The sequence below is a fragment of the Neolamprologus brichardi genome, chromosome 1, assembly GCF_056152115.1.
Source record: "Neolamprologus brichardi isolate AB-2024 chromosome 1, ASM5615211v1, whole genome shotgun sequence".
Lineage (NCBI taxonomy): Eukaryota > Metazoa > Chordata > Actinopteri > Cichliformes > Cichlidae > Neolamprologus > Neolamprologus brichardi.
This window is the reverse complement of record NC_142104.1, coordinates 14,384,185-14,396,533: the sequence shown is the minus strand read 5'-3', so window position 1 is coordinate 14,396,533 and position 12,349 is coordinate 14,384,185. Positions and strand designations below refer to the sequence as shown.

Sequence of the window (12,349 nt, the reverse complement as noted above, 5' to 3'; positions counted from 1 at the left end):
AAGAATCTTCAATTATCCAAGAACAAGCAACTGCGCCCTCTCCCAGAACACACAGAAAACCCCCGGGCAAAGATCACATAACACACAGCAATATTGAAATTCCAGAGCTGTAATAGGACGTAAAGAGGATCTTCATGATCTTCACAAACACACAGACACACTCACACATAGTGACAAGTGATGGAAACAATGACAAAGCCTTATGAAGTAAAGGTGTATGTGTGTGTGTGCAGGCATCCAACTGACTGACACACAGGGAGGGATGGAGTATGTTTGCGTCTGCACTGTGCACAATTATCTGGTTAATAATTTAGCACCGGACTATATGAATCACTGCATTCCCACCCATCGTCATAAACACGATAAAGCCCTTATGGAGGACTGGCAGCAGACCATGACTAAGCAGCCAAGGGAGCAGAGGGGCTGAAAGATGCAAGCATGAGAAAATTAACTGAAATACAAAGAGAAAAGGAAACTGAGCAAAACAAAGATGGGAGAGGTTTTGTTTTTTTTTGTGGAATTGGTCTTGAGAGCTATATTAGCTGAGCTAATGATGCATGCCGCACTCTGCTCCCCTCCTTCACAAATACCTACTCACTCAGCCGCACACACAACTAAGTGCCAGCTCTTACCCACTCTCAACCAAGCACTCAGCATCTTTGGCCTAATCCCAGCTCCCACCCTTGGCCCTTAGGTATCCCATTTCTTTGGGAAATTGAAGGATAGTGGTCATCTAGCCCCCCAAACAGAGCGTGGAGGACGACCTTGCCCTAAGCTGCAGTGAAAAATGGAAGGGGAGAATTGAGATTGGGCCTTTGATCATGAAATAATCCATCTATCCATTCATTTTCTTAACGGCTTAACTTAGGGACGCGGGGGGCTGGAGCCTATCCCAGCAGTCATTGGACAAGAGGCATGGTACATTTTGGACAGGTCGCTAACACAGAGAAACAGGTGACCACAGGGTCTCACATTCACACCTACGGCCAGTTTAGGATCACCAGCTAATGTGATGTGTGTCTCTTTGGAATGTGGGAAGAAGCCCATGCAGGGAGAACATGCCAACTGTACAGTGAAAGGCACCAGCCAATCAGGACATGTGCAGAGAAAGTGCTAACCACTTCACCACAATGCTTTCTTTCATTAAGTAAGCATGGGTGTTCTTGTTGTAGTTCCTAAATGTCTTCCCACTACTGTAATCAATTCTGACATCACTGGCTACAACAAAGATATGAGCTCATCTGAATAAAACCTGGTTCCAGATACCAATTAAAAATCATCTTCACGTTAAACTAGTAATTGTACATTTTTGTTTTTATTTCTCAGAACCGAGTGGCTACCATAAACTAGCTAAAATGTTGGCTAACCAGAAAAATTATCTGATTGGACTTTTTTTTTTTTTAAATGAGACTTTGTTTTTCCCTCGTGTTTTCATACATTTCTGGCCTACAGAACGTGGCAAGGCTTAACTTGTAAAAAAGCTAAAAAACAAAAACAAAAAAACCTGTTGAGCTCCATTCTTGAGTAATTGTGTATTCATGTGTGGTCAGATCGGAAAAACTGAGTTTCAGACGGAGAAAACAGACATGATTTTCCTTTTTTTTTTGGCTAAGTGAGTTGCATTTTCTTAAAATCCGGCAGATAAAAGTAAATAACTTGCTGAAAATAGTTGTAAGAAAAGTTTGATTCATTCCTTTATTGCATATTAGTTATTTTCTAACAGTAACTGCGATGACCCCTAGGTGGTGAATGTGTCTGTGTTTTGTGGTTTGTGCTGTGATTTGTTCTACAGGTGCTGATCGAAGTAACTGGCTGTATGAGCTAAACCTGGGCCCAGTGAGCTTGGTTATAAAAGCTCCATCCTTTCAGGTCTCTTTTGCTCACTGCCCTGATTTGAATACTAGTTTCCTGAACTAGATCAACTTAGCTACAGCACATGTTCTTGGGTTATTTTGCCTTCTACAGACTCTGCCACACACCCACTACTGACTAGCTGACAAACATGTTCTTTTTAATTATGTTCCATAAATAAAATTATCCTTTACTAGTTACTACCTGTGAGCCAGGTAATGTTCAAATACACCAACTTATACTAGTTAAAAAATGATAATTCTAGAGATAATCTTTGTCAGACAGGTTAAGTAACTATATATCAAAATCAGCTATGAACACTTTATTGTTTATTTTGCAGTACTTTGCCTTTTGCCGGTCCATGTTGTCCCCTCAGTCCGACTTAAAAAAGCACATGAACGCACTTAAGTTGGTGCGATGACTTCACAACTTGGGAATCCTAACCATTTGAGGAGTGCATGAATGGAAGCCATATTGATGTTAACTCCTTCCACTGGAGACGTATCTTGTTCACTCATTATTTATGATATGTTTAGTAGTCTTACACTTTTCTTTCCTGAGACACAGACAAGCTCCCTCCCCAATAAGGAAAGAAAAACACAGATTCCTCAAAACAGAGCACCTGCGAATTTTCACCATTCAACTTTGGCAGTGTGACAGCACAGACAAACTGTGAGTGACAGAGCTCTGATATTTGTTTGCAGCTGAGAAAACAGGCAGCATGTGCTTTCAGACTGTAGACTACCAAATTTGATTAGCTACTCCGACACTTTTTTTTTCTTAAGACAGGCTATCCAAGTATAAAGTTGCAGCACAACAGCTGGCAGCTGTAAAAATGATTTACACATGCAGCGTCTTAACAAGCACAGATAGTGTTTTCTCTAAAGTTTCACTATATTATTACATCATCTAGTAAGAAATGAAACATAGTTTGTCTAGTGAGGTTAACACCATCACATCGTGCACTTTCTTATTTTCATCCTTTTACCTTGTATGGGCATGGGATGTGATAACGCCTGCAGTTGTTCTCCATCCATGTTTTCTCCCAGATCTTCCGGTATGTGTGCTCGTATATGTAGCAGCCAATCACAGTGAACAAGGGAGCCAGGTACAGCACAGAGAACACTCCCATCCGGATCATGAACTTGACTAGTTTGGTCTGGTTCTCCTTCTCCAGGGGAATTTCCATGCGCACCCTGTTCAGAGCGACAATGCCCACTAAAAGCAGGGAGACGCCAACCTGACAGAAGACAGACAAGAAGTTAAGGCTCAGTGAACCTTTAAAATACTCTTTTAAAGGTTGGGTGACTGACAGACAGGTCTAAAAGACATTTAATGACCCACCCATCATTACTAACCAATCCATCTCTCCCAATGTCCACACTTGTATTATTTCATGCAGTCATTAATCGGTTCACACCACATCCATCCTACTCACCACTTCTTTCATCCACCCACTCACTCATTTATCTCCTGAACTGTACTCACCGCCACATTGACACAGAGCGGAGCCAGAACAAACCACCTCAGGGCGTCTATGTCATACAGCCCTATGAAACACACTCCACTGATCCCATCTCCCTCGATTTTATTCAGGGCCAACAGGGTGACGGTCAGGGCCCCTGGGAGGCCCCAGGCAATCGCATGGAAGAGGAGGGCTTTCTTCTCAATGGCCTCGCTGCCCCATTTAGGCACGGCAGCCAAGAACCAAGTGATTGTCAGTATGACCCACCACACACTGCCGGCCATAGTGAAGAAATACAAAACCATGAAGAACAGGGTGCATGCCTGACAGAGAAACAGGAGGGAAAACCTCTGATCAATTAATCATTTGGGAAAGGTCATCAAAACTGTAAATCTGCAACTATATAGTAGTAAAAAGTAAATTCATGACACGTGTGCGCTCGAAGTCAGTAAATAGATAATTGCACTGTGTAATAAAGATAAAGTAATGAAGTTAATAAGACAGCATTTTTAAAGTGTAGCATAGTTATTTTTATTAATTGCTAAGTAAACATCCGTCAACCTCATTATTCGACCACAAAGGAAATAATTTTAAATCTAGTTTAGAAGTTTTTAGCCCAGTAAATCATCACAGATATGCCGACAATTTTAAATCGGGCAGTTTTTTCCCCCAGATTCCATAAAAATGAGCAAAAACCTTGTTGTGTGAGCCCTGTGTTATGGTGGATGCTCTGAACTGGGAAGGGCTGACAGGGTTGCACGCGACCCTGCCTTCCAGCAGGAAACCCAGGAAAAACACCAGCGACACCATGACGTAACACACAGCATAGAAGATGATTGGTCGCTCAGGGTACCGGAACCTATTGAGGAAGATAAAAGAAAATGACTTTGTGTCTTTCTCCACTGCAACGATACTAATACTTTCAAAGAAATTACATTCAGCTTTTCAAACCTTGTAACATCAATCAGGAATGTCAGGAAGGTGAAGAGCGTTGCAGACAGACAAACAATGGAAACAACTCCAATGAAGTATCGGATGAAGGTGAGCTCCTGCTGGTTGAAGAACATTGAGGGGCATGGGGCAGAACAGTCCTTCCTGCCCATAAAAGTGTAACCCAGGTCTGGGTCGACCTTGAGCTCTCTGGGGCACCAGAAACCATAATCTCTTTGGACGGCCATTGATGATTGGTCAGTGGGTTCAGAGCCTGTTAGCAGGTCCTCTAGACGAGGATAGGACTCGTCACAATCTGGGAACCTGCCCCCAAAAAAGTAAAAGAAATTATATAAAGACAACAGCCTCCACAATGACCTTACAGCTACATCAACACAGCAGTTTCAGGAAAAATATTATAATCTACATCAAGGTAAGAAATCTAGGTTATGACCAGTGTTGGGTAAGTTATTTTAAATTAGTAACTTAGTTACTTCTATCAAAAGTTACTCAGTTACTTCAAGTTACTCGTTACTTTCAAAGTAACTAGTTACTAGGGAAAGTAACTTCTCAGAATTCTCTTGTTAATGTGTTGCTTCCATAGCTGGATACCCAGCAAGATTGCCAGTCTTCTAGCTTGCTTACTTGCCACAAGTGCACTGTGCCACCTACCAATAGAAAGAAAAAAATAATGTGCATATTTCCACGAGAGAAATCACACGCCTGGACCGCTGTTGACCGCCGCCATGATTCTAGCCTACGTCACAGCGTCAGGTGCGCTTTTTACATCCAACACAAAAACTGCAGTCGTGGTGCTTTCGATTGTACTCAGAACTCTGAAATTCTGCCTTCTGAATAGGAAGATGTAGGCAACACCAGACTGCAGATGAGCTGCATACAGGGCTGGACTGGGACAAAAAATCGGCCCGGGGATTTTGACTAGAGACCGGCCCACCATTATAGGAAAAATCATAAAGCCTTTGAATGAAAACAAACGCTGTTGTGACAGTGATGTACACAGTTTTGATAGTATATATGTATCAATCTATCAATCGTTTGTTGTAAGATTCAGATAATTATTTTTTAAAAGCTAGACTTTTTAAATGAGAATAAGAAAGAAAAGTATTTCCTTGTGCCCCCCTCTCCCTGTTAATGCCCTACCTGGCCCCCTGGCAACACTTTGCTAGATCCGCCCCTGCACAGTTACCAGCTGTCAGCTACATAAAAAAGGATCCTGGTGTTATTTGTCTCTCAGAAACAGTTCATAACTTCCCTTCAACTCATTCATGTCACCTAAAAGGTAAACCTGTTTCTCCATCACCTGTTCAGCTCTGATGATTCAGTAAGGACATCTCCTGTTTTCATCTTCATGTTTCCCTCTCACCAGATAACCAAACCGACATCATGATCAGCAGCTTTTACTGCTGTGGCTCCAGCAAACATCAGCTGATACTGGAAATTAATATTAAATAAATTCTAACAACAGCTGATCAAGCTTAAACGTGCTGCTGTTGTATAGCGCGACATCCGCCGGTTTCCTCTTTCTGCCGCAAAGTGGGCGATAAACAAACAAGAGAGAAAAGCTGATCATTGATCAGTTTCATGATTGAAGTAGAAACAGGAGAGAGAGGGGAGAGAATGAGAGAAGAAGAGGCAGTTGTGCAGCTCCAGCTTTGTGTCTTTTTCCATTCTAGCTGAAGTCCGGGACAAACTGTGTTCCTTTTCACCTCAATACAAAACGCGTAATATTTTCTCTGAATACGAGACGATTCTGTTTTTTACGGGACGGTTGGCAACTCTACTAACTAACCTTATGAACAAAATAAAGTTCAACATCAACATCATAGCACCCACCTAGCTGTATAGATACTCCATCATGCTAGGTAGTACGCAGTACGGATATGGCATACCTTAGATAGTATAATGACAATAAACTCACCCTAACCTTGGTTTATATCTGACCCAGATAGACTGCAGGTCATAACTTCTTACCTGAAGTTCACTCGGACCAGCGGCCGCCTCGGGTCTCTCCTCTTACCTCCCCTTTCCCTCATCCACCTGCCGGTCTCCGCCACTTGCTAATGTTACTGAATCTGTGGAAGCTCCGCGATGCCACCACACAAAGTAACGAGGAACGACCCTATCTAAATCCCAGTAACGACTAACGCGTTCCTGATTTTGGCATAATAACTAGTTACCGTGCTCGTTACCACAATAATAACGTAGTTACTGTATGACGTTACTTAATAACGTGTATTGTTAGTCCCAACACTGGTTATGACATTGCTCTAAACCTGTACCCTGTAGCCTATATGCTGTAGATTTAATGCAGGACTATAAATCAAGCATAAGTTTCAGTCAGACGTACCTCATCTCAGCAAGTCTACAAAGGTGCAACAAGGAAGGAGACTAATGAAAGATTTTAGACTTTAAGTATTAAGTTGATTTAAAATATAGCAGATTCATACCTGCTGCACTCCATATCATCTGGCCAGGCTACGCCAAAAATTTCCATGAGTTTGTGGCACTCATCCTTGGCGCGCTGGCAAAGGGATCGGCATGGCATGGAAACGTGGCCGTACACAGTGCAGACTGGAGCGTATAGTGCACACAGGAACATCCTCAGATCAGCACTGCACACCAGGTTTACCATTGGATGAAAAGGCTTTGGAGGAGAAAAAGAACAAAAAATGCATAAATAAAATGTTGACACCAGTATTTTCATCTATGCAAAGCTCTTTGACATAAAAATACTGACTGTGCAAAGTAAATGATAAGTGATATCCTACTCTCAGAGCAATACCTCTAAACACTGACATTTCGTGCTGCTGGTATTCAACACTAAAGTCAGTGTAAATCAGCATGCAAAGCTTGTTATTAAACATGACATGTATGTGGATGATCCTAACACACATGCAGTGTCTTATAAATATACATTTACACACAGGCTCAGGACGTTAAATGCTATCGGCAGCACACACAAGAAGGCTCATATTTAGCCAGAAATAGACATCAAAGGGGATGGAGGGAAAGCGAGAAGGATAGCAAATAATCTTTCAGTTGCAACTTACACTACTACTCAGTATTTCATCAGCAGTTAGAGGCTTATGAAATATGTACAGCTGCAATCATATTACCACAGATCTCTTTGAAGTTGGGGACAGCAAAGGCAGACTACTGAAGGCTGGAGCTACAGCCATTTGTCAGTAAAATGAGCAAACAAACAGCAGGGCTTTTCACACATGGGAGATTATATACCCTGTTCCCTGTAGGGACAGACTTAACGGTTTAAGGATGACTTTTGACCTTCATGGTGCTGTTAGAAGATCTCAAAACAAATTACAAGGAAAATTTAACTCATACATATTTACTTATTACTTGCATATTAAAACAATCACATTATAACTTGTGCACTTAATACTATTTCACAGATGCACTCATAAGTTTTAATAACATTGTGTGCACTGTGAGCAGCGTGTCTATGTGAAGTGACCTGCATTCAGTCAAAGTTCATATCATTTGAAAGCACTAAAACGGAGCTTTCAGTGCATCTTTTACTAGAGACGAAAGAAATGAGAGCAGAACCATGGCAGTAATGAGCAAAGACTACAGCGGTGAAACAATACACTTGCTTGACAGCAAATAACACTGCATTGTGCATATGCGTAAAGGAAGAAATGTGTTTGTGTGACACAAAAAAGTAATTTGCATTGATTGCTTATCATAACAACTACAGTGCATCCTCATATAGAGAGCATTTGTGAAAATATCCATGCACCAGTAAATGCGAGTGTGTGTTTTATGCTCATTTCTGTGTGAGGTCAGGCCTTGTGAGTATGTTTTGATCGTTCTCAATTGCCGTGTTCTAGATCTGCACACTGGAGATGTTCCACCAGTAAATGGATGCAGTGGTGCATGAGACGTGTGACACAGTTTTGTGTATTGAACAAAGACAAATGTGAGTGTGTGCACACGCCACCACTCAACTTCATGAATTTTGCAACCCATGCTTCTTTTTCTTTTTTCTTTTTTTAAAAAAAATCTATTTAATGAGCAGCATGCATTGTGCCCAATGGTATGAAAACTGATCTAGAAAAATTATCCTTTTATTTGGCTGTAATAATATTTAAGAAATTCTCACATAATCTTGCCTCTTCAGTGTTTTCTAAGATGCTTCAGGAGCCACACAGGAGCACACATTTCTGTTTGAATAACATGCAAACCTCAAGACATGATGGGGAAGTCCAGAGTGAAGGCTTGGCTAAATATCTAACCAATCAAATATGTCCAGTCAGTGGAAATATAGGAACTGGATTTTAGTTGTGCTGTTTATTACCTCTGCTAAGGACATTGTATGATGTTACCAGGATTAATCAATAAATTATAGACAGATTTGTATACAAATTGCATCTACCAAACTACACATCAGACTGAAGGCAGAACTATTAGGAGATCTTCTTATTCTAACATGAATTTATCACACTTTTAAGTTTGCCACACTGGAATAAAAGGGTTAGGTGCAAATAATTAGAACCTGGCAGACAATTTAAGATACAGTAATTCTTTGTGTAAAAATAAAAATCTCCAAGAAAGCCAAAAACATGATCACAGGATCAGCAGGCATCTCTTGAAACTGTTGGAGTCAAAGTGCATGAACATTCAGCCAGAGGGAGATTGCACCAATTTCACCTGCCTGGGAGGGGTACCATGCCTCAGCTGTGTAATATTAGACAGCGCATGAGTATCACTTCAGCAGTTTTGTGTTTACAGCAATCAAACAGATTAATATACAATTTAAAAAAATAATTATGACACACTTGCATCCTCTACATTGAGATGTCGTAAAAAGACACACACACACACACACACACTTCACTGCAGTGTAACTTTGCCTGCAAAAATTTCTAGGCCTTAAAATGAGGATATGAAGTTTAATGACTGTGTGAGAGCGTTCAATTTCTTTTTTGTACTGCGTTTAAAAACAAACAAACAACCCCCCCCCCCAAAAAAGCAAAAAAACCCCAAAAAACCCACAGTACATATGTTCAGGTGGTGCCAGCTGAAACTGGAGAGTTTCAAGTGTCTGACATGAGTCATGTTCACTGCAAGGATTTTACTCAGAAATAAGATGTTATGTGAGATAGTGATATAATGGATTGACACTCTTCTAAAATTCTTTAACGCCATCTAATGCTATCTCCGATGTTAACTGATAATAATGACAGTGTTAACAGGTATCCTTATTAATGTAGCAAAACATGTATTCATGCTTAATATAGAAGACAGACAACAAGACAAGCTGCAACTGTCAGCAGCTTAAAACCTCTCCCTCACTTCTGCAGTTGGAGATGTAGCGACTGCAAAAGACAGTTTAGGATTTGATTCGGCTCATATGGTACTGTGGCTCACTGCCACAAATATCACTGCTAATTTGAATGTTTATGATAAGTGGTCTGTGATGTGACTCCAAGTACGTTGTAAATTCCTCAAATGAATTTTTAAATTTACTTGAATGTATCACTTCCCCATTTGCGTTCTCCGTTTCCGTACTGGTGCAGTCTTTCAGTAAAGTGCAGTATAATTCTTTCCAAGCCATTAAAAAAAAACCCAAATAAAATCTGAAAGTGTTCTGGTCCTCAGTTTCAACTCCCACCTCACTCAGCGAGCCTAAGGCCACACTTAGACGACGAGTATCTGCTTTCTGCATGAGTGTGTGTCTGCCTGCATGGGCGACTGGAGGCTTTCTTTTCCTTATACTAACTCTACAGCAAATGTGTGTGCAACTCCTTTTCTACATGTCCCCATTCTGCCCATTTTGCCAGTGCGTGTAGGTTTACATGTGCACTTGTGTGTATGCGTCAGTGTTCTTGTATTTAGCCTATGTCCCACTTATTGCGTTTCCAGTGTGTGTGCTTATGCTAGGCTTGCGTGCCTGAAAAAGTCAGCGTGTGTGTGTGCACAACTATTTTGGCAGTCAGGGCAATTGCCCCCACATCTCCTACCACAAAGAGAATATTGATATTAAGTGGTCTAACTGTGCCACCCAGCAAGAGAGAAGGGGGATGGCAATCAGCCTTCCATGGTGGGCAACTTGAGTGAATTGCTTGGCATTTTGTGTGTCAGTTGTGATGGAGGAACAGAGAAAGGAAAGCAGAATAGCCCACAAATCTGCCTTGGGGGAGAGGACAGCCTATTAAGACATGGAAAGATGTGGAAGAATGAGTAGGGTGGGGAGAAGAGGATACAACCATTGCAGTGAATCTGCTTCCTGCATTGTTTTATTTATTTTAGTCTATAGTGGACAGATGATGAAGCAAGAATAAAGTCACACTATTAAGAAAACAGGTACCTACCTTTAAAAAAAACATGAAAAACAAAGTAAATGTACAATGCACCTCCATTAAAATCTGCAGTATACCAGCACATAGTCTTATCCATTACATATCCCAGTTAGCTAAGTTATTGAGATATCACAAATAAACTAACAGTTGCAGTCCAATACTTGAGCAAGCACACTGTGCAACAGACTGCTGTCTGCAGCTGCTGGAAAAATGCTGCCGTCATTTAAAAATCTAAAGAGTTTGTGGTGTCCTTTTTTAATCTATTTTTTTTAATATATATATTTTATATCTTTCCTTTCATTTTGTTTTTATATCCTTAAATGGCAGCTATATGTCAATCCTTAGTAGCACACCTACTGGAAAACAAATTTGTGAGAACTCTGGCATTACCACCATTTCCGAATGGATTCTAAAATGCAGTCCGACTAGGGCTGGGCCATATCATACCGTTCACGGTAATACCGGTATGATGTCGGGCAATGATAAGAAAATGAAATATCACGATAGAATATGGGTAAAACGCGCATGCGCCGTGCCTTTGTTTTCATACGCACATGGCGGAAAAAGCGTGTCAGCGACAGAGAATAAAAAGGGCGAAAGCGGCTCGTTGAATGAAACGGATAAACCAGAATTGGTTTGCAAAAATGCTGCAACTTCAGTGGTGTGGAACTGGTTTAGCTTTCGTCCGTAAGATACACAACAAAGCACTATTTTTGGTAGTGCATGCTAGCAGGCCGTCGTTATTACCGTGTTTTTTGGCACATACGGAACACTTAAAATCAATCCTTTGATTTTTCTGAAAATCGACAGTGCCCCTTATAATCCCGTGTGCCTTATGTATGAATTCTGGTTGTGTTTACTGACCTCGAAACGATTTCATTTGGTACACGGCGCTGGAAAATCTGTCAAATGTTTTAGTACGACTCTGTTAAGTTACGAAGCCACACCGCTTGATGGATTGTCGGAGCATTACGGCTATCGTAGGCAGGAGCCTCGCGGAGTGATACGTACTGTGCTTCAACATAATATTACCGTATTGTGTGTGTATAACCTCCTCTTTTTAAGTTTTGTGGATATTATACATGGTTATGCTGAGGATATGTCAGCAAATTTCCACTGGAAATGCCTTTTGGTTAAACTGTCAGCAAGGATTTTGCATTTGCACTGTTAAATTTTTATATAACTTTAATGCACATAAAAAACAGCTGCTTGTTTAAGTGAAAATACGTTGATTTTTTTTTTTTGCACGAATAAAGTTGTGGAGTTTTTTGTCTAGTGTCAATTATATCGTCAGTTATATCATTATCGCAAATTTTCAAATGTATATCGTGATAAATATTTTTGGTCATATCACCCTGCTCTAAGTCGGACCTTAGATAACTGAGCCACAATTACAGAAAACATAATGTGACAAACTCATTTAACAGCCACTCACACAGGGACAAAGACACACACAGTGCAAAATACAAAAACAAAATGTTCCCTGTAGCTGCTTCACAGACAACAAGCAAGAGGAATTTTGAATCATTCCTCCCCCACAAAACTGTTTTAGTTCATCATGTCTCAATTAAGCTGCACTATTTAGGTCATCCAGCAGCATCGCAATTGGTTTTAGGTCATTGCTTTAGCTTGGGTACTCCAAAATATTAATTATCTTTCTCAATCATTGTGTCGATTTAGTTGTGTACTTTGAGTAATTGTTTTTTTTGCATCACACAATCTCTCCTAAGCTTCATACACTGTCATACACATCATACACTGG

The 12,349-nt window shown here is 40.7% G+C and overlaps 1 protein-coding gene across 1 annotated transcript in view; it reads right to left on the bottom strand.

Annotated features, from left to right (window-relative positions):
• Nucleotides 1-12,349, bottom strand: part of fzd3b (frizzled class receptor 3b) — a 32,274-nt gene that overhangs the window by 5,211 nt on the left and 14,714 nt on the right. The window contains exons 3-7 of the mRNA XM_006779917.2: nucleotides 6,715-6,911; nucleotides 4,268-4,570; nucleotides 4,013-4,175; nucleotides 3,340-3,639; nucleotides 2,840-3,091 (exon numbers count right to left, since the gene is read on the bottom strand). Coding sequence (XP_006779980.1) covers nucleotides 2,840-3,091; nucleotides 3,340-3,639; nucleotides 4,013-4,175; nucleotides 4,268-4,570; nucleotides 6,715-6,911 — 1,215 coding nt within the window. The remainder of the gene's footprint in view (nucleotides 1-2,839; nucleotides 3,092-3,339; nucleotides 3,640-4,012; nucleotides 4,176-4,267; nucleotides 4,571-6,714; nucleotides 6,912-12,349) is intronic.